Source organism: Arachis stenosperma, chromosome 6 (genome assembly GCF_014773155.1).
Source record: "Arachis stenosperma cultivar V10309 chromosome 6, arast.V10309.gnm1.PFL2, whole genome shotgun sequence".
NCBI classification, from domain to species: domain Eukaryota; kingdom Viridiplantae; phylum Streptophyta; class Magnoliopsida; order Fabales; family Fabaceae; genus Arachis; species Arachis stenosperma.
Window position 1 is genome coordinate 15,230,944 of NC_080382.1, and position 23,539 is coordinate 15,254,482.

Sequence of the window (23,539 nt, forward strand, 5' to 3'; positions counted from 1 at the left end):
TAATTCAGACCCCTCCTGGTGTCCTTCCAATTCCAACACTTCTATATTGTTCTCTGGTGAATTACTCGATTCTCTCAACTCTCCAAGAACTTCTATTCCATCATTAGTACTAGCAACAGGCTTTATTGAAAATGTCTCTAAATACAATGTCCTTTACTTCCAATTCAATAACCTAGAACTAGAATCCACTTTTTTAAAATTAAATTAAATTAATCCTTAGATTCAGAAATTAAATTAAACAAGTAACATGGTATCATGTGAAGAGGGACTTAGCTAGTATAGTAAAACCTTTGTTATTGTTAATTACCAATAATTCACATATTACTTGTTGAATGATAAAGGTGAAGCACTGTATATAAAGATGCTATATATGTTGAAGTTGCACTATTGAACAATTCAAATTACTTGATAAGAAGCTTTTGACTTTAGCTTTGATTTTGATCAATGAAAAAGGTGAAGCACTGTATATAAAGATGTTATATATGTTGAAGTTACACTGTTGAACAATTCAAATTACTTGATAAGAAGCTTTTGACTTTAGCTTTGATTTTGATCAAGTCAAAATGTGTAAATTAGTATCATCAATTTAATATATATTACCTTGGGAGATTCAACTATTTCGATTTCATCATTATGGCATTCAAAGCTTCTTGCATTATACAGTCAGATACTAATAATAAGTGTCTGTTTTTGTCTGTTCCAATGTATCCAAATGAGGACATTGTATGAAAAAGTGAAAAATTCAGTTAGTGAAGACAATGAATCACCGTTTGTTTTAGCAGTTTGTTCATTGCTTATGAGCTTAAGAAGCAGTTTTATGCTTGTATGGAAAGGATGACAGGAAATCCAGATCTAATCACTAAGATGGATGTTCAACTTAAAGATTTTAAAACTCGAAAAGAGTTTTTGGTAGTAAAGTAGCTCAAAATGCAATTCATACTAAAACTCCAGCTCAATGGTGGGATTCTTATGGAGATCAGCATCTAGAGCTCCAACAATTTGCAATTCGTGTCTTGAATTTGACATGTAGTTCATCTGGATGTGAACATAATTGGAGCGCTTTTGAGATGGTTAGTAATTAAATATAAATTGCATTTTACTTTTATAAATTTGGTTGTTAATTCTTCAATTCTATCTTATTGTTTGATTAATGTCTAATATTTTTTATCTACTTTTGAAAGGTTCACACAAAAAGGAGAAACCGTTTGAAAGCTAAAACCATGAATGATATTGTGTTTGTGATGACAAATTGAAGATTAGCAAAGAAAAAACAAACTAGAAGAAGTCTTGATTATGACTATAGTCTTGATGAGTTGGACTCTGATGAAGAGTGGATTGTTGCTGACGAAGATGGAGAAGAAGAAGATTTAGATGCTCTAATCTCAGATCCTGATTTAAATGATGGAGCAAGTGGTAATAGAGTTGTTGGTGCCTCTAATGATCCTTTGGCAATTCCTTATCTTGATGATGATGAGTTTGAAGAACTTCTCCAAGGACCTCTTCCTCCTGCTCCTGATAATGATGAAGATGGTAATGCAGAAGTTTGTGAAACTCGTGAAGATTTTATAACTGATGAAGAATAGAATGATTATTAAATAACTTGTTTAGATTTTAGTTAATTAGTTGTTCATTCTAGTAGTTTGGTTGGTTTATTTGCTACTTGAATTTATTTTAGTGTCGTATGAACTTGTGAGTTGTGAATTTGTGTTTTGATTTGTGAATTTGTGTTGAATTGTGACTTTTAACTTGTTATCGTATATATATTAGTTATAATTCTATGGATAATTTAGTTTATTTGAGATTTATTTTATTCTCTATAAAATTAGTTGTTGCTATTAAATTTTTCTAAATTTTTATAATTTATGAGTCATATTTACGTTTCGTCTCACGATTCAACGAATTACGATTTTGAGTTAGCTTAACGAGTCGAGGTAAAAACTACGAGTTCACTACCTTGCTTATTTGTAGAATGATGGTGTTGTTTGTGTTAAATTTTCAATTTGCATGTTCATCAAATTATATATTGATATTACATTTATTTACTAATTCTCGAATACAGTTAAATATTTGTAGGTAGAAAATAGATAAAGATTGACATATTCTAAACTCACGAATAAATTTAGGGTTAGATCTAAATTTTAACTATACTCTATTCATTGCCAACCTTATACAATAGAAGAATATGTTATAAATTGTATGAGTAAAAATTTAGAACAGGTTAATTGTACTTCCTACTTAAATTGTATGATAGTTAAAATATAGATAATGCTTTTAATTTATAAAACCTGTTAACATAACTTTTAAATATGTATGTTCTTATAAAAAGAACATCAAAGAAATAGAATAATTCTATGAAAGCAACACTATAACAATAAATTTTAATTAATATTTTTATAACAAATTGTCAAATAAATTTAATATAAAATCTACTAAAAATAAATTTTTGATGAGTTTGGATTTTTTTTAATTAAATTTTGAATATTTTTGTTGTTTAGAATTTTAATTTTTTCTTTATATTAAATATTGACTTTAATATTAATTATGCAATATTAACTTTAAAGACTTTTTTATAAAGAAAAATAAAATTAGGTAAATTTTCTAAAACCAATACTCTATATTTGATCACTATATATAAGTGTTAGGCAAAAATTATTATCACTTAGTATTAGACAAAATATTATTTTTATATAGAAAAATTATAATAATAAATAATTAGTTGTCTGGTAATATTCCTATATATAATATTTATATCTATTTTAGATTAAATTAGATTATTTGATAGTTAGTTATTTATTTGAATTTTGAAATTTACATCAAGCAAGAAGTGCGGGAAACAGCTACATGAAATTCAAATTTCCTGCAAGTGGTGTACAAAGAGTAACTGCCCATTGAGATTAGGCTGGTCTATAAATAGAGTTTTAGGAATACGTTGTAATCAGTTCAGTTCTTCTTGGAAAACACTTAGAAACCCAAAACGCTCTCAGCCCCTTGGCATCACAGAGTAAAATTGGGAATCCTAAATAATTCCTCTTAACTCAAACACTTGTACTTTGCTTTTTCCCAGTTTTATTAATAAAATTCCTTTACTTTTACGTCTTTTTCTCTTTTACGTTCATGTTTCTTCTTTCATCTTCTTTTTAAATTCCTGTTTGTTTTAATTTCTGCATTTTACTTTACCTCCGGCACCTCGTATGTTTTTCTTTTTATCTTTAATTTTACTTTCGAAACTACAATTGAGACTTTGAGACACCCACAAAAGGAGTCGTTTCTGCTCCTTGAATTAAGATTGTGAAACAAAACTCAAAAATTGTTGATTTATTTGTTGTTAACAATGGAACAAAAATTTGAGTAAAACAAATTGGCACGCTCGGTGGGACCTTGTCAATAGATTGTAGTTTGTCAAAAGAAAAATCAAGAGTTTTGAATTTGCATGTGGTTGCGCAGTGGTAAATTCGTGCGTCCAGAGCCAAGGAAATCAGTGTCAGTTGACATGTCAAATACTTCTGCAGCATCTTCTTCTACTTCTAGTGATGAGATTAGAGGAAATGAATCCGGGAATTCTCCTGTGATTTCAAATGCAGAGCCTACCTTGATGTCAGTGAGGCATGATGGCGTTGGCCATGCCCATACAGGGTTAAATGCAACTCACATAAATATCATGGGGTGGCCGCCATATGGCTTGCCACCGGGGTATGTCCCCTCTATGGTGACACAAGGATTGCCTGTGCCTCTCTACTCAACTTTTCAAAATCCTCTTTATCAAAATCCATATGGCATGTCAAATGTACCTGTTTCTGGGGTGTCAGGTTCACACGTATCACAACAAAATTTTTCACATGCTATTAATACAGGAAATAACAGTGCATCTAATTCTACTACGTCCACTGTCACTAGGGTAGAAAATTCCAGACCTGTATTTCCTGACATGTCAAGAGCAATGCCTGTTAATCAACCTAGTCAAACTGTGGGATCTTTAGCAAATATTAGGCAACAGATGGATGAAAGCCACCATGATCTAGTAAACATGTTAACTCATCAAATGGTGACAGTTTTAAATCCTCTTCTAGAAAACACAAACACTAAAATTGAACAATTAAATAGGCAAGTCAATAGGATAAATTTAGAAGAAAATGACAACTTGGGTTTAAGATTTGATAATGTCAATCAGAACGGTGGAGCAATTCCTAATTATGATGTTCATATGCCTAGACATGGTCAAAATGCTGATGATATGTTAGAAAGACTTAGACAAAATAACTTAGGGGGGCATTATAATCTAGCAAGAAATGTTGAACAAGTTTTAAACCATTTGAGATTTAATGTTGGTTGCTTGAATAGGCCATATTTTGTGTCTGCTTTTCCTGAGTGTGTCCAACAAGCAGAGCTCCCAAGGGGTTGGAAAATTCCAAAATCCCTTACAAAATTTTCTGGAGAAGAAAATGAGTCTACAGTAGAACATATTGCTCGATATACTGTTGAAATTGGGGAAGCAGCTTCTAATGAATATCTCAAGATGAGATACTTTCCTTCTTCTTTAACAAAAAATGCATTTACATGGTTCTCTAACTTGAGACCAAATTCTATTCATTCTTGGGCGCAGTTAGAGAGAAATTTTCATGATCAGTTTTTCCGAGGTGAATTGAAAGTTAGTCTTACGAATTTATTCTCTGTCAAACGTGCAGAAGGAGAATCCATTGATACCTATTTGGCGCGGTTTAGAAACATGAGGAATAAATATTTTACTCCGATTCCAGAATCTGAAGTTGTCAAAATGGCTACTAATGGGCTAGAATTCGGAGTTAGGAAGAAACTTGTTAATCAACATACTTTAGATCTTTCCTAATTAGCTGAGAGAGTAAGACAGATAGAAAAAATTAAGAAAGAAAAAGAAAATTTTAAAAAGGGTTCAAAAAAGGTTGCATATGTTGATTGTTTTTCCGATAGTAGTGATTCAGATAAGAAAGAGATTTATATTGCCGAATTACGTGGGGGTCCTCCTTATGTATGCAAATCTTTGAAGCCTGTTAAAGAAAAAGAAAAAGTTTCTTCTTATTCTAAAGTTGAAAATAAGACTTATTCTTTTGATATTTCTAAGGCAGATCAAATATTTGAAGTTTTATTAAAAGATAAGCAGCTTATTTTACCTGAAGGAAAAAAGATGCCTACAACTGATGAAATAAAGAATAAGAAATTTTGTAAGTTTCATCAAGTATTTTCGCATACCACTAACAATTGCGTCCGTTTCAGGGATTTGATACAAAAAGCAATTGAGGAGGGAAGACTGAAGTTTGAGGATAAAACTACTATGAAGGTGGACACTGAACCATTTGCTGCTGACTCAAATTATGTTGAGTCATTCGATTTGTCAATCAACATGGTAGAAGTTGATGCCACGATGGTTAGTGCTAAAAATGAAAATAAAGACCTGAGAGTCTTTGAACAAGATAAGAAACCAGTTTATCCTCGTCCTGGTGAGGATTTGTTAGATTTTTTGTTGAGAATTAAAGAATCTGACAGCACCATTGCCATGTGCCCAAAGTGCAATGCTGTTTTTGACAAGGAAGCTGCAAAAGAGTTTGAAAAGTACAAAGTTGAAGAGAAAGAAAAGGCTGAGTTGAGAAAGAAGATTGCTAAAAAGAAAATGAAACTAACGAGCTAAAGCGGAGGATAGCCGAGGAAAAACAAAAGTTGGGCGGTCAAACTCCTTTGAACAAGTGCGTCAACAACACTGGAGTACAACCTGTCAACCAGAAGATGAAGACTGTGGTCATGATTAATGGAAGACCTGATGGATTTTCTCAAAAGACAAGAGTTCCTCCCACCAAAATCTCAAACAATAAATGGGTCCAGAATGTGAGAAATGTGCAGAATCAACCTACTGCTTTTGCAAGAGGAAAAAACAAATGGGCGAAGCCTAGACCTTTCAAGCCCAGGTACTATGAGTCTCAGTTATGGAACATGAATCATGCACAAGACGGAGGTAGTATATATATTCCAAAAAATGCGCCTATTCCCTCAAAGCCAATTTATTCTTGTTATAATCCTAACATGTAGCAGGTTCCTAATTATTCTCCTTGGTCAAATTGTCAAAACATTCCCAAATATTCTCCTTTTACAACTTTTGAGCAGAAAGAGAATATGCCTGATTATGTTCCTTTGGATCCATATAATGGACACGGAGTAGATTTTCCTCCTTTGCCAACCATGACCAAGTCTGTAGAAACAGGCAATTCTTCTAATCACCCTAAATGCAATTAAAATGTCAAGAAGAATCTTGTTGGGAAGAGGGTGATGGTTGAAAACAAGGGAGAAAAGGATGAAGATTTAATTATTGATAATTTTGACACTGGTTTTGATGACAGCTTAGAAGCAATATTTGGTGTTAAGCAACCTATAGCTGTGGTGTCAATACTGCCTGAGGAGTATAGTCAAGTCCAGGAAGTAGAGCCATTAAAAGATGATTGTTATGATGTCTTTCCTGGAAGCGAATGTTTATTGTTAGACGACAATATGTGTGGTGGAGGATTATTTGAGAAGCCTACTGAAAATGATAAGGAACACTTGCGTCCACTGCATATCAAGGCTCGTGTTGACGGAAGGATAGTCAATAAGATTTTGGTTGACGGGGGAGCTGTTGTTAATCTCATGCCTGAAAGAATGATGGAAAGGCTTGGAAAGATTGAAAAAGATCTGATTAAAAGTAGCATTGGGGTGACAGATTTTAACAGAAAGACTTCTTCTGTTAGAGGTGTGGTTCTGCTGTCAATTGAGGTTGGTTCTGTCAATAGGCCAACTCTATTTGTTGTGGTTCCTTCAAAGGCTGGTTTTAACTTGCTTTTGGGACGTGACTGGATTCATGGAATGGGTGCTATTCCATCCACTTTACATAGAAAATTGATTTTCTGGAATGAATATGGAGGAGTGGAATAAGTTCTTGCTAATAATAGTACCTGTTACTATGATGAGATGCATGTGGAATTCAGGATGTATAATCATGGAGTCAAGTCGCTGACGATTGACACCAATGCATTTAATCCTGAAGATATTGAGATGTGTAAAATAGATATGAATGATTTTATTTTGCTTCCTAAGGCCGGGGCGGATACGGCCTCAGGAGAAACTTAGATGAGCTTGATGAGCCAACTGGCTCGGCTGTCAGCCTATATGGCAGACAGAGAAGGGTGCATTGACAGTGTACCTTATGATTGTATATATCACGGTGGTCCTTTAGGTTTAAAAAAAAATAACACTGACACTGTAAAAAAAGGTTGAGGTGCAGGATCCTTTGGAGGAAGTAGATATTGGTAACGGTGATTATCCTAGACCAACATATGTAAGCAAGATGCTGCCTGATGATTTCAAACAAGAAATGGTGGAAATTTTGAAGGAATATTGCGACTGTTTTGCATGAAATTATGCAGAGATGCCAGGCTTGAATCGTGAATTAGTAGAACATCAATTGCCATTGAAAGCCAATGTCAAGCCTGTCAAGCAGCCACCAAGGAGATTTGCTCCTGAAGTCGTGTAGAAGATTAAAGAAGAGATTGAAATACTTCTTAAGGCTAAGTTTATAAGGACAGCAAGGTATGTCAACTGGATTTCTAATGTTGTTCCTGTCATGAAAAAGAATGGAAAATTATGGGTTTGCATTGATTTTAGAGATTTAAATTCTGCAAGACCAAAAGATGAATATCTAATGCCTATAGCTGATATGTTGATAGATTCTAATGCTGGTCATGAAATGTTAAGTTTTATGGATGGATATTCAGGTTATAATCAAATATACATAGCTGAAGAAGATGTGTCAAAAATAGCATTTAGGTGTTCAGGTGCTTTAGGAACTTTTGAATGGGTTGTAATGTCATTTGGACTAAAAAATGCTGGTGCAACTTATCAAAGAGCGATGAATAAAATTTTTCATGACTTTATTGAAAATTTTATGGAAATTTATGTTGACGATGTGGTTATCAAATCAAATGCTAAAAAAGAGCATTTAGAAAATTAAAAAAAAAAGCATTTGAAAGAATGAGAAAGCATAAATTGAAAATGAATCCCTTAAAATATGCTTTTGGTTTGAGTGCAGGAAATTTTCTTGGTTTCTTGGTGCAGAAAAAAGAGATTGAAATGAAAAAAATAATCTCTCATTAACATTTGGGTAAGTACTTCATAAATACAAAAACCTAATTGACTTAGAAATTCTGTTGAGTCTATTAGCGCTTGGAGTTAAAATTATTAGAATGTTAGTGTGGAGATTTTATAGGATTAGAAATTTTATCAAATTTAATTGACACCTAGAGTTTAACATATGAAAGAAACGACTTCACGAAGTTAAGATTATGTTATTTCTGAAGTTAGGAAAATTGTGTCAACTAAAACAATAAAAGTGTGTGTTAAAAAACTCTTAATTGAAATATTAAAGGTCAAAGTAAATGTCAATTGATACACATTTAATGTGCCAAAATTAGAACAGATATCATTTGACACACTTAAAAATTTCATACAAAAGAATAGACCCCGTTGACAGTTCAAGTATTAATGTAAAAATTTTATAGACTTAGAAATTCTGTTAAGTCTATTACTAGTAGGCATTTAATCTGTCAAGCGGATGTATCTAAAATGTCAATTGACTTTCAATATCAAAAATAAGAAAAATGTCAATAAACAACTAAGTTTTTTCACTCTCAATCATTGCATATCTTCAAGTGAGAAATCTTGGGGGCATCTTGTTAGGCAAAAATTATTATCACTTAGTGTTAGACAAAATATTACTTTTATATAGAAAAATTATAATAATAAATAATTAGTTGTTTGGTAATATTCCTATATATAATATTTATATCTATTTTAGATTAAATTAGATCATTTGATAGTTAGTTATTTATTTGAATTTTGAAATTTACATCAAGCAAGAAGTGCGGGAAACAGCTACATGAAATTCAAATTCCCTGCAAGTGGTGTACAAAGAGTAACTGCCCATTGAGATTAGGCTGGTCTATAAATAGAGTTTTAGGAATACGTTGTAATCAGTTCAGTTCTTCTTGGAAAACACTTAGAAACCCAAAACGCTCTCAGCCTCTTGGCATCACAGAGTAAAATTGGGAATCCTAAGTAATTCCTCTGAACTCAAACATTTGTACTTTGCTTTTTCCCAGTTTTTATTAACAAAATTCCTTTACTTTTACGTCTTTTTCTCTTTTACGTTCATGTTTCTTCTTTCATCTTCTTTCATCTTCTTTTTAATTTCCTATTTGTTTTAATTTCTGCATTTTACTTTGTCTCCGGCACCTTGTATGTTTTTCTTTTTATCTTTAATTTTACTTTCGAAACTACAACTGAGACTTTGAGACACTCATAAAAGGAGTCGTTTCCGCTCCTTGAATTAAGATTGTGAAACAAAACTCGAAAATTGTTGATTTATTTGTTATTAACAATGGAACAAAAATTTGAGTAAAACAATAAGAAATGCAGAAGAGTTGACTAACAAACTTGAATTTCTAATATATTTATTTTATAAAAATTTAATGCCAAACCCTAACATATATTATATATTATTATCTATGCTATAATTAATTGACTGTGTAAAATAATTTTGTAATTAATAATAATTAATATAAAAAGTTGAGCTGTTTATTGTCAATGGTGGTTTGTCCAGCACCTTGATCAACCATCATCATACCTAAAAAAGTAACTGCAATGAACAGAGTCTTCGCCAACTCTCGCATGTCCAAATTCCAAGCATATCACTGATTCTAAACTCCAAAAACTTGCCAACTTGTGAAATACACACTCTTTCTCCGAAAACACTGCGCCACGTCTCTGATTCCTCCATTTTAATGGGTTGGGAATTGCTCTTCTGGCTTCTTATTTGTTTCCTTCTCAACATTGCCTTTTTTGCCTCTTCTTTTTACCAGGTGGGGTTCTTCTTTATTTCTATTTTCTTTCCCAAAGTTTGTTCCTTTCGTCATTCTTTTCTACTTTCTTAGCTTCCATGAATCTGAATATTGTTCTTTTTATGGTAGGGTATCCAAGGTTTTGATATTATCTAACTTGGAAGATGACTATATGAACCCTTTTGATGCATCGTCTTGAGTCAATTACTTCATGGTTCCCGAGTTTATTGGGAAGGGATTACTCTGTGCTCTTTGCATCATGTTCTTACTCACACTTCCTCTTGCTTGCTATCATGCCAATCTGTGAGTACATACATGTCTTTACAACCCCAAAATGATTAGTGTGCTGCTTTAGTTATATTAACTGCCTTATATGTTGTTGATTATTTTGTTTCCTAATGTAGATTTTGCCTTACAATGTGCTAATGAGGCATAAGATCTGACATTTGAACCCAGTTTGGGGTAGAGGGTGGGTTAGGCTTGTAGTGACCAAAGGGCAAGTGTGTTTTGGAGCACATTTAGGATAGCTAGAAATTGATTTCTGTGTGGGTTAGGCTTGTAGTGACCAAAGGGCAAGTTTGGGATAGTGATTGTCCTTTTATTATTAAAATTTTGTCAAACATACTAAAATAGAAAAATAAAATCTTTTTTCATAAAAAAAAAAATCTTTTTCCACCAACTTAATGGCATCCAAACAAGCACGAAGCAACAGAAGCGCTCTTCCTCCCACAGGGAATATGGACTCGCGTACCACTCTAATTCCGAGAAAAGGAAGAAGAATACCACCGCCAACAACACCAACCAGAAAAACTTTGGTATCGCTTGGGGCTCAAAGTAGCAAGATGTCAGAGAACACTCTATTATTTGTGACATTAACTAACATCATATTATCACTTGTGATTTCTAGCTGTTGTAGTTCACTTGAACAAGAGAATCTACTTCTTACATTCAGCTCAAGTACTTTGATATTATAGTTGAATTGTGGCATATGTCAAAATATCAATATAAATACCAAAAAAATATATATATATATATATATATCAATATTACCTCATCTCTTCTTGAGTTTTACATTTTGAGGTTGATGATCATTTAAATCAAACTTCCAGTTGATGCACTTCCTGGTATAGGGTATGTTTTAGAGGAGAAATTAAAGAAGCAGAATGTTCATACTTGTGGACAGTTGTGAACGATTTCCGAGGTTCTATAGATTCTATTGATTCTTCTTTAAGAACGTCAAATTTTCTTATTGAGAAAGTATATTCTTCTTTATGGAAATTTTGTATAATGTGTACAATGGAGAATTAGGAAGTATTAGAGATATAATTACATTGTCCTATTAGGTTATGTTTTTGAAATGAGTGGTTTCATGACATAGTATTAGAATTCTAGATCTGAAAGGTCAAAGAGTTTGATGAAACCCAAAATCAACTTAAAGTTTTTGGGATGAGTCGTTGAGATGTTTATTATCCCTGGTATCCGGATGGTAGTATGGGTGATGATTTAGCCCATTGTACACATCGTACGCTTAGTCCATTGGTCCCTAGCAGTACTTCTTAAAGCTTTTTTTATTGAATAAGTATAGGGAACCAATGACCTAAGCGTATAATGTGTACAATGAAGGTTTAGAAAGTATTAGAGATATGACTATTAGTGTTACATTGTCTTATCAAGTTACGCTTTTGGGATGAGTGGTTTCATAACATGGTATTAGAGTTCCAGATCCGGATGGTCAAAAATTCGAACCTTGGTGAATCCAAAATCAACTTTTTATAACATGAGATGTTTATTATTCTTGGTGTCCGGATAGTTATTCTGGATAGCATAGGTAATGTTCATTTTATTCATAAACCAAAGATTTAGCCCATTGTACACATTGTACATTTAGGCCATTGGCTCCCTAACACTACCCTTTTTTATTCTATTCAAATTTTAAATTTAAAATTATTAAAATAAAAAATTAAAGAGTAATACCCTAAATAGGTCCCCAAGAAATTTACTATCCGACAGTTTTGTCCCCCACAAAATTTAACTAAGATTTCGACCCTGAGGTTCTCAGATATCCCTAGATACGTTCCCAAAACCGTTTGATCCGGTTAATGTGGTGACGTGTCAGGTTAACTGTGACATGTCACCTTTAGGACATTTTGGTCCCCATCCACGCTGGACAAAACGACGTCGTATTGGAACCAGGGGCAAAATGACGTCGTTTTGGGAGGACAAATTCGTCCCCACTTAGACAAAGAATGCAAACGGCGCCATTTTTATTTGGGGGACCTATTTGTCTTATAATAGTATCTTAGGGGACCTATTTGACCTATAATTCGTGATGTTAAAAGAAGCTATATTTACTTCAACACAAACCTTAAAAATACATTGATATTGGTCTGTTCATTATCAAAATGGTAACATAACTTGAGAATCCAAACATGTTAACCACACATTTGGCTTCAATAGCAACACAAACCAAATCAAGTCAAAAGAAGGTTTATTTTCTTCAACATAAACTAAACGAAATCATTCTAAACAACATAACGTTTTTCCAAATTTCCTAACATAACAAAGGGGTAACTTTAACTAAGACAATTAACTTTCACATTAGAAGCATTCTTGGTCCTAATTACTGTCTCCTTTGGACGTCTAAAAGAAAGCTGAGCTTGGCCCTAAATACTGTTTATTCCAAGCTCAGCTTTCTTTTAGACGTCCAAAGGAGACAGTAATTAGGGCGAAAAATTCGGGAAGTGTTAGTGCTGAGACAATATCAGCTGCAACCAGTGGCACAGTATCTAAGTTGTTCAAATTCATTCCAACACGAGGGTTGAACCAGTCTTTAAAGAAATGATGCTTTTAAGAATTAATGTGAATAACAATACTGTTTATTCCAAGCTCAGCTTTCTTTTAGACGTCCAAAGGAGACAGTAATTAGGGCCAAGAATTCGGAGAGTGTTAGTGCTGAGATAATATTAGCTGCAACCAGTGCCACAGTATCTAAGTTGTTCAAATTCATTCCAACACGAGGGTTGAACCAGTCTTTCAAAAAATGATGCTTCTAAGAATTAGTGTGAAAGTTGTTGTCTTAGTTATGTTACCACCTTTTGTTATGTTGGAGGAAGAAGACGTTATGTTGTTAGAATGGTCGAGGGTTGAGTCTTTCAAGAAATGATGCTTCTAAGAATTAATGTGAAAGTTGTTGTCTTAGTTATGTTACGACCTTTTGTTTTGGAGGAAGAAGACGTTATGTTGGATTTATGTTACCATTTTGATAAATGAATAGATCAATGTCAATGTGTTTTTAAGGTTTACGTTGAAGTAAATATAACTTCTTTTAATATCACGAATTATAGGTCAAATAGTCCCTAAGATATTATTATAAGACAAATAGGTCCCCCACATGAAAACAACGCCGTTTGCATTCTCTGTCTAAATGGAGACGAATTTGTTCTTCCCAAAACGACGTCGTTTTGCCCCTAGTTCCAATACGACGTCGTTTTGTCCAGCGTGGATGGGGACTAAAATGTCCTAAAGGTGACATGTCACAGTTAACCTGACACGTCACCACATTAACCGGATCAAACAGTTTTGGGGACGTATTGGGAGATATCTGAGAATCTCAGGGTCGAAATCTTAGTTAAATTTTGTGGGAGACAAAACTGTTGGATGATAAATTTCTTGGGGACCTATTTGGGTATTACTCAGAATTAAAATTTCACAAATAGTTAAGAAGGGGGTTGTTGCAATTCCAATTCCAATTCTCTGATTCCTAATCGCATCATTCAACGCCGCCATGAGCAACAATGATCGGGAGTTGTTGAACCCGGAAACGGTGCTGTCAATCCCACTGAAGAAGACTGATCCGGTAGAGTTGTACCTGCCGTTACGTAAGTTGGTAGCCTCAAAATACTCGGAGAGCGATGCAGAAAAAGTTGAAAGCGTTCTGGAAACCCTAAACAAATGCCGCAGGGACATGGTGGAGCGTAGAAGGGACCTCTCCCTTCCCATGCAACGTGACTGCCTCATCCACTACTTCCAATGTCTTTGCATGGTTGAGCCACTCTTCACCTCTCTCTCCTCCGACGCCGACCCCATCATCTTTGTCTGGCTGGTACGATGCCTTCAACCCTGAGCATCAGGATGGGGAACTATGCTCACAGCGCAACGGCATCCAATTGGAGAAGGCCGCTGTTCTCTTCAACCTTGGAGCCATCTGCAGCCAGATTGCTGCCTCTTGTGACCGTACCACCGCCCTTGGCCGTCACCTTGCAATGGAATCCTTCAAAGTTGCCGCCAATTTCTTCTTCCAACTCTGGAATGTTTTTGCCAAGGACGTGGTCTCCGCCACCCTCGATTTGACTCTCCTCTTCGCGGAATTTCTGCACCACCTCTTCTCCGCTCAGGCTTCCGAGCTCGAATTACAGCAACAACTCAACAACAACGACGACAGTTACGCTCTCCAACAACACCGATATGCCCCATCGTTTGTATCGGTCAGTCTTCACTCTTGATTGATTTTACATTTATTTTTCATTCTAGTGATGATGATTTGATGATGATGATGATGATGTAGGTTTGTGAGCTTTATGTTAAAGCATATGTACTGATACTTGATGTTTCGAGTGCGGCTGCCCTGAAACATGTCTACTGTTTTGACCAAGACCAAACCTGGATAACTCATCTTCTGGCGAAGAGGACATTCTTTGAGGCTGAGGCGGCGGCTTGTCTGAGGCAATCATTCTCTAAGGTATACTCATCGATCAAATCTGGTGCTCTTGATCATGATGCAGAATGTGTCACTGAGATATTAGTTAGAGGGATTTGCAGGAAACCCAACCTACAACAAATATACGTTGACCTCCTCCTCTCCGAGTACAATCCTTTCAAGATTGTCAAGGATGGAAAGCTGGTGGCTTACCCATGGGACATGCCTCCTCCTTATCCAACAAATTCAGCAATCCTCTCATCTTCTGTATAATCATCCACCCTTTCTGTTGATCTTTTCTTAGTACAATTGATTGATGTCAATCTTTATTTGTTAAATTGTTTGATTGAGATAATGCAGGCTTCAGTTTATGTTCCGTCGACATTTGGGCTTTTAGCTGAGAATCTTGTTCAATCCTGGACACCTCAATATCTTGAGTGGAGGATGAAAACCTGCCATGTTGAAACGGGTCCAGTAATGTCACTGAACAATTTGTTTTAGGGTATTGTAAGTCTCACTCCCTGCTTCAAGAGGTATGTCAACTACGATGTTTGGACCTTCTCTCTGAGGTTAGCCCTGTCAAGATTAAGGATGGAAATCTTGTGGCCAATGCAACCTTAGAGGCACCACGTTTGGCATTGGAGAACATGAGCTTGCAGGAGACACCACAGTAACATTACCGTAGAGAAAAACCAAACAAGCTTTAGGAATTAACTTGTTTTCTTTTTTAAATTGGATGTTGGAACTTTGTTTGTTGATGCTAGAACTCTTCTTGTGAAATATTTGTTGTTGTATATGAATATATTGTTGCATATTGGTAAATTGAACTTATTCAGTGTTTCTAATCTCCATCAAGGCCTAATAATTTTAAACAAACAAATAATATCGTTTCATTTAGAATCATTCTTATTTTTTGGAATGGAAATGGATCACTAGAATGAATGAAAATGGAGAAATACTAACCTATACAATTAAACTAACTGAGTTAGGTTCAGTTATGTATAAGCATACCTAACATTAAAAGAAAATTTAATTGTGGAGGAAGGTGCAATGTCATTGTCGTAGAAACTGTGGAGGACAAACAGATGATGTACCATGCTAAGGAGCACCACAATAAGATCAACAGAGGCTTTAGTAAATAATCCACCAAGGTTTTAATTAACTCTTATATTGAGCAAATCGTTTGAATTAACCTTCAATGAAGTATGTCAGATATTTAAGGCTCATAAATTTAGTAGTAACACACTAACACAGTTGACATGGCTTTTCAGAAATGAAGATAAATAATATAGGTCAAAAACCAAAAGAGAGGGTCATCTTTCTCTGCTTCCAATAATTGCCTTTTTCCTCTTCAAGCTAAACACTTTTCCTCTCTTACAAGCATGTCATTGTTATCACTTATATAGTTATATTATCCATATAAGGAATGAGAGAGAGTATGAAGCTACTAAATTTGCTAGTTGCTAGGAGAGGCTTTAGTTATTATTCATGAATTCCATTACTTCCAAATATTCAATATGGATAACAACCTGCAAGAGTACAAACGATATCACAACTCTCATAATTGTTTATTGTTTATAATTATAGAATCAGAAAGAAATGTAATTTTTACTCTTTAAGAAGGCAAAAAAAAATTTGATGTGCAGCCAAAATGTGTATTTTTAAAAGTATTGTCATTTTCGTAATTATTAAAAGTATAGAGATTAGTTTACAAAAACAAAAAACAGAAAGAACGTTTTGTAATTTTATAAAAATCTCACAACGTAATTTTAGTTATTTTTTTATTTTTTGAAATTCAAACATTGCATGGTGCAATTTTATTTTGTATAATTTTTATTTTTTTTTAAAAGAAATCGCAGAATGCATTTAGACTAAGCCAACAAATCCTTTGGTCCAATTTAAGTTTGGTTTGGTAAAACTTTTTAAAAATGTGCTTGTACTTTTAAAGAGCACAAACTCATCATTTTGTGTTTGATAAATCAAAACGATGATTAACCCCATGATATTGCTTGGTGCGATTTTGCTATTATCTACCAACTCCTTGTATAGTTATGTTACTCCTCCTATGTTATATAATATAGGTGCATTTTACCTTGTTTATATAGAAATTACTTCTTCTAAGAACTCAATTTTAGTTTGTGGATATTTTTATAAAAAATGATTTTTACATAATACTAAAATTGCCATTGACTATCTCACAATGTTCTATACTTAAGTCACAACTTTAGAAACTCCATCATTTGATTAAAAAAAATATCTCTACTCCATATAAAATTGAAGACCTGCAAAAAATACATCTTTAGAACTTTACACAACTCTACAAAGACCAAAGTACAAACCAAGAGTTACCAAAATACCGTTACTCTTGCCATATTTCAACTTCCAACTATTAATAAATAACCATTGTCCTTGCGAAGCAACCATGTAATGTCACTCTCAGCACTGATAGTTCTCGTATCTTGATTTATAAAATGAAAAACCTTAGACCTCTGAATTTCAGAATGTTCGAGACAGTTTGATAGGTGATATGAAGAACAATAGTATGCTAACTGCTAAATACCTAGGTATAGTCGTATAGAAAAGACAATGACAACGACATGACATAACGTAGTAGCACGTTTGGGGAACCCCTTTTGAAATAGTCTGCTAGAACAACAGTTGACTAAATTTATAGTCCAGAATAATAAACGCATCTGGTTTACTCTCAAACGAACGAATTTAGAAAGGGTTCCTAACTTATTGAAAATATGGTTCATGTTTAGGCAAGACAAAAGCAACCATATATGTATTCACTAAAATCTGTTTTGGACATAAAACCAGTTTTGGCGACATGTTTTCAAGCCTAAATTTGCCGAATGATTTAAATTATGAGCAAGATTGGTACCTAACTAAGACAAACATCTGAGAAATTGATGAATGGATAACAAGCACTTAACTCACAAGTAAAAAGGTTGCATTCAACTTGAAAATAACTATTCAATTCAACACATTTAAAAGCAACACCATAATAGTTCAACAGAAAAGAACTATTACTACACTAACAGGAGTTGAGATCATGCACACAGAAATAAGTTAAGAAAAACAAACTATACACGTAATTACATGCTGGTTACTTCCGCTTTGATTGCTTTGCCTTTTTTGAGGATCTTCCACTATCCAGCTTTCTCTGTGCAGCTTCAAATTCCTCTTCAGAGGGCTCAGGCATATCACCTCCACCATATTTTGAAGCTAGTGATGAGAACAATGAATCAAATTGATCTTTCCTCTGATTTTGGCGTTGTGCTATCATTGCATAAAGATCTGTTTCTGGCTTCTTACTGGACCTGCAGGAAGCAACGGATCAGTCCCAAATTGCCATTATAAACAGCAAAAGGAAAACTAAGACTGATGAACCTACTCCGCCCTCCTCTTTAAAGGACTAGTTGGTGGTTTGATTTCAGATACTTTCTTTGCCCATTTTTGGTAAGCTTTTGTTTCCTTTAGTTCTCCTACAAATATTGGAGAAAAGACAGCAATCAATTATCAAAAACATCCTGAGAAACCCAAGCATATGAGTAATGTAGCATAATGGAACTCTGTCAAGATTGTTTATGTTAATATGCAGATTCTCAATGCTAAACAAAGTGAAATAACTGCATGTTCTCCCATAATGTAACTGATTTGCAATTCAAGTCTAACATTTCAAATATAATCAGTACCTTATCCTACAGACAAAACAAGATCTAGAGCAACTGCCAATAGCTATTGGGGTTAAAAAAATCCATATAATAATATTCTCACCAGCAGCAATTGCCTCGTCAAGTATATCCTTGAATCGATGTGAATCAAATTTAGGATCTGAACAAAGCATTGAACAAAAAAGCCTACAGAGGGAAGTAACGTTATCACATATATCAAACCCAAAGGCTTTCAAAAGATGGTTCATACACATCACAAATTCACAATGTTTTCTTACCTGTCCATATTACCCTTGCACTTCTTGTACAAATCAATTAAGTCATTTTTCTCTGAGTCAGATCCCCTATAGTTAGCTTCAAACTCCTCAATATCAGCTTCAGTTACCTGTGGTTCATATATTAGAAAACTACAAAATTGAAAACAAGTATGGCACCATGCATCATGGAACACAGTATCACGTGTTTAAACAAATACCTTCTTATACATTGTTCTGAAAAACTCACTAAGATTCCGAACAACATCACCAGAGAGGTCCTGAATTTCACAAAAGAATAGACGAGTTATAGATGTCCAAGACATACTTAAAGTATCCTGAAATGCTACTCTTCCATTCTGTTATACATAAATTATTATATGAGGGTATTTCTTTCCATTAACAGACCATAATGACTTAATTTGTATGTAGACATAGCTAATTATGAATCTAACATATTATTGGTTAATTAATTCATTTGCAGCAGCCAAAAATAAATTTCGTGATACTCACAGCATCGTCAACACAACCAGTCTGATCATAAAGCGATCGTTTCTCTTCATCCCCAAGAATTGAGATTACTTTTTGCAGTTGCTGAAACTTCTCTTTAGCTTCCTATATTAACAAAAGGAATTACAGCTTCCTGTTTCTGAAAGTTAATAAAGAAAACAATATCATATCTGGCAGCCTTTAGTAATCACCTCATCGCCAGGGTTCTTGTCAGGATGAAGCCGCAATGCGAGCTTGTAGTATGCCTTCTTAATTTCCTGCTGAGAGGCAGTTCTTTCCACACCAAGAACCTACACATGCAAACAATGAGTCACACCACCTAACAAAATTGTACATCATTGTGAACCAACAACGGGGAACAAGCAACTGTTGTAGAATTGACTAATTCACAAAACCACCCAAAATTTTCAATTCAGCATGCCATGGCCATAAGAAATTATAATGCATGGCTAATTTGTTAACTTTTTTGAAAATCAGCTAAGTATAACGTCCCTTAAATTCACGCAGGCACATAATTCCTTCCTAGTCACTCAAGGCCCTCATTTCCCTTCTTTTCCCCCATTAAACATTTTGAATCATCTCACTTCTTTTCCCCCATTATAAAAACTCTCAAGCAAAGTCCGTGGTCCACACAATATCTTCGCATTCTAATGACATTAGATTACAATATAGTACTTATTCATCAGCCCCAAACATGAATACCAAAAAGAATTCACTTAATAGAAAAACACAATATAGAGTATCCCCTAGCAGATTTCGAACTTAATTTCTCCACAGACCTAGAGTGTTCAAATGTTCTGTCATGGATCTTCCCCAGCTCAGAATTTCATGAGACTAAACCTCAACGAAACTCATTGCTAAAATTGAACTCCACAACATTAATAATAGGAAACCATAATCACGACAAAAAGAGGCTCCATTACACTACTAACAATTGAAGGACGTTTGCTTAATAATGAAATTTGTTCAATTTAAGTTACCTCGTAGAGGGTCTGATGGTTGTTGTTAGGTTCAGAATCGATTTGTTGTTCGTCATCGGGAACCCTAGCTTTGTCCTTCTTCGCCATCAAATCAAATATTAATTAGTAACTAAGATGAGAGATTTCGCAGCAAACTGATTCCAACACTCGCTTCCCTGGGTTTGCTTTCGCGGCTTTGTTTTTCCCTTTCATAATCATAAAAAAATTGAGATTTAAATTAAACGAATAAGAAAAATGAAAAAGGGTTGAAATTGTTCCCGCCATTGGGTTTCAGCTTTTACTCTTTTTCCCGCCGCTATTTCCACGGTCCAAGGGACGAGTAATTACTAATTAGTAACTAACTAATTACTGTTCTAAAAACTTTTCATCAGTTAAAAAAAGTATAATTAAATCAATTTAACAATATAACCTTTTTTTTACGATGTGAATGCATGGAACAAAGTTCTTAAACCGTAAAAATAATATTTTAATGCTAACAGAATCGAATGAGAGGTGGTACTAAGAGGAGTGTTATTTTTTTACTGTCTTTAATTTTCATAAAAAAAAATTTAATTTTAATACATTAATTATCGTGCAATTACATCTATTCTTTTTAATGATCATTTATGTAATTAATGTAAAATATAATTTTTTAATTTTTTTATATGATATTAAGTATTTGGATGCATGTATAAAATTATTTTACATTGATAGTGTATTAAAATTAAATTTTAAAAAAAATTAAAATAATATTTTTACATTTATAAAATAAAAAAGCTTAATTATTTCTATGTTCTATTTGAATAATAAATCAAATTTAAGTGTTTCCATTTATGTATAATATATACGTGATAGAAATATTATTTTTCTTAAAAAAAACTTAGAGATAAGTGATAACTAAGTATTTACCTTATTTTATTTTATAAATGTTAAAAACCCTAAACAAATGCTAAAGTTTGATGGTTACGTGACGCAATACAATAATTCCCAGTTACCTAAGGTAGTGTTTGTTTTGAGGTACTGAGACAGAGACTGAGAGACTGAGACTCAGTATCGTGTTTGTTAGTTCAGAGACTGGTATTAAAATTTCTGTCTCTGTCTCTAAAATTTCAGTATTTCAGTACTTCCAAAAAGTAGGGACACAGGGGACTGAAATTTTTAGAGATAGAGACTGAAACTTTAATAACATTTTATACCTAAAATACTTTCATTTCAATTAATTAATTTCAATTTTACCCTTTATGCAAATTAAATAAGAGTTTCATTCTTGTTTCAATTACTGTCTCTCATTTTACACCAAACAGAATACTGAAATTTATTTCAATCTCTGTCTTTCTGTCTCTGTCTCTCAGTATCAGTCTTTCCGTCTCTGTCTCTCTACCAAACGCTACCTAAGGGATACGTCACTGTCTTACTGATATAGCTATCAGCCCAAGTGAACTGGGCCAAGCCCAAAAAGGGAAAAAAATCTTCTACCTTTTTCTTCTAACTCGAAGGCCAGACAAAAATTGTCATGGCTAGAGGAAAATATAAAAAGTAAGCTTCTTAGTTTAATTGGACCCACAGCCAGCTGATCCAATCCAATATCACTACTTAATTTTGAGTACCTTTGTTCAGACCCAAAAAAAAACTAGCTTTGTTTGTGAACTGTGAAGCATGAGGGCTTGTCCTTATTGAGAGAGTTATTTGATCAATTTTTGAGTCAACAAATCTTAGCAGTTAAGGACTTAGGTAGAAGAGAATCCAATTCCCAGTTAGGCGTTAGTTGGGATAGTAGGTGAAAGGAGATAAAATTAGGGCTGTCAAACGGGCTAGCCCGGCCCATTTAGGCCCAGCCCATTAAGCCCATGGGTTAAACGGGCTGGCCCATTTAAGCCCGCTTTATTCGCGGGCCAAAATTTTTTAGCCCGGACCATTTATAGTCAGCCCGATGGGTTAAACGGGCCAGCCCATTTATCATTTTATTTTATTTTTTGAAAAATATTTTGACAAAAAATACCATTTTTAGGTCAAAAACCATTTAAAAATTTTTTTTTTTAGTTGATGGGTCGGATTTTCGGGTCGGATTGGAAAAAATATTGGCTAAAAGTGTTACTTTTTTTTTAAAAAATGAAAAAAAAAATTAAACGGGCCACCCGTTTAGCCCGCGGGCTAGCCCGTTTAACCCGTCATTTTTTTCGGGTTAATCGGGCTCAGCCCGTTTAGCCCGAATTTTAAACGGGCTTAATTTTAGGGGCAAAGCCCGCCCATTTAAACGGGTAAACGGGCTGGCCCGATGGGTTTAGCCCATTTTGACGGTCCTAGATAAAATTACAACATCATTACCCCCTTATAAAGGAGTATGGAGAGATAACATCATATATGAATTAAGAAAACAACAACAAACTAAATACATCATTAATAAATTCACTTTATAAACTATGAGATCTAATACAATTACACAAATAATTTTCTGTGTACTATGTTCTGCTTAAAGGTAGTAGACTCCCAATCCACGAATATTTGAAAGTTTACGGACTAAATCTTTAAAATAGTATCTGACATTAATGTCGTGCACTAAAATTGTCTTTAAAATTCTAATTGCACTAATTATGTCTCTGAGATTAAACAAATTATACCATATTAGTCCCTAATCTGTTTTTCATTAATGACGCACTGACGTGATTTGATGATGTAGACCTTTGGTGACATGTGTCACCTCATAGTTTGGCCACCTCAGTCATTGACATGTGGCATGCTGATGTGGATGATTATGCGTCATGTCACAATGCTATTTTGTCATGTGTCGAATTATATCACGTGTCACAATTTTATTTAATTTGTCAATGTGTCACTCATTATGTCATTATTACATATGCACCAAATTGGTCCCTTATTTTGCATCAAATGACTTATTTTAGTCTCTGAAATTGAATGTTGTGCACTAAATTAGTTCTTTCATCAGTTTATTCTCTTTTTTTATAAATTCAAAATTTTTAATATATTTGAATACACTAATTTTACTTTCATCTTTTCACAAGTTATTTAAATACAAGTGTTTTTATAAAACATTTTAAAAATTTTATCTATAACTTAGTTAGGCGGTCTTTTTATATATTACACTATTAATTAATAAAAGCATTTATTGTAATCATGGCTTCAACAATATTAAAACAGATATAAATAAATATAAGAGGCAACAATAAAATTTTAGATTTAGCTAATACGTGCTCTAATGATACAGGTTAAAATTATTAATTAAAAAATGATATAATAAAAATTAAAATTAAAATTAGTGTATCAAAAAATATTGAGAGTTTTAAATTTACGAAAAAAATGAGAACAAATTGATAAAGGGACTAATTTGGTAAACGATATTCAATTTCATGGGACTAAAATGAGTCATTTGATGCAAAGTAAGGGACCAATTCGGTGCATATGTAATGATGACATAATAAATAACACGTAGACAAATAACATTTTGACATGTGCCAAAATAGCATTGTGACACGTGACATAACCATCCACATCAGCATGCTACATGTTGTTGACCGACACGTTATTATACCGTTAC

General features: G+C 33.8%; 2 protein-coding genes across 3 annotated transcripts; one reads left to right on the plus strand and one right to left on the minus strand.

Moving 5' to 3' along the window:
• Positions 1 to 13,605: 13,605 nt before the first annotated feature.
• LOC130936237 (uncharacterized) lies at positions 13,606 to 15,408 on the plus strand. Of its 2 annotated transcripts, none has more exons than XM_057866275.1 (3): positions 13,606 to 14,374; positions 14,455 to 14,853; positions 14,947 to 15,408. In XM_057866275.1, the coding sequence occupies exons 1-3, from the start codon at positions 14,153 to 14,155 to the stop codon at positions 15,085 to 15,087; spliced, it is 762 nt and encodes a 253-aa protein (XP_057722258.1). In that variant the 5' UTR covers positions 13,606 to 14,152; the 3' UTR covers positions 15,088 to 15,408. The 2 variants fall into 2 exon arrangements, with proteins under 2 accessions (XP_057722258.1, XP_057722259.1); XM_057866276.1 differs by having other exon boundaries at positions 14,455 to 14,628.
• A 2,120-nt stretch (positions 15,409 to 17,528) lies between these two features.
• Positions 17,529 to 20,243, minus strand: LOC130936060 (chaperone protein dnaJ 6-like). Its single transcript, XM_057866036.1, has 8 exons — positions 20,008 to 20,243; positions 19,219 to 19,317; positions 19,031 to 19,132; positions 18,739 to 18,798; positions 18,542 to 18,648; positions 18,367 to 18,449; positions 17,984 to 18,074; positions 17,529 to 17,909 (listed from the first exon to the last, which is right to left on the minus strand). The coding sequence occupies exons 1-8, from the start codon at positions 20,092 to 20,094 to the stop codon at positions 17,696 to 17,698; spliced, it is 843 nt and encodes a 280-aa protein (XP_057722019.1). The 5' UTR covers positions 20,095 to 20,243; the 3' UTR covers positions 17,529 to 17,695.
• Positions 20,244 to 23,539: the final 3,296 nt, after the last annotated feature.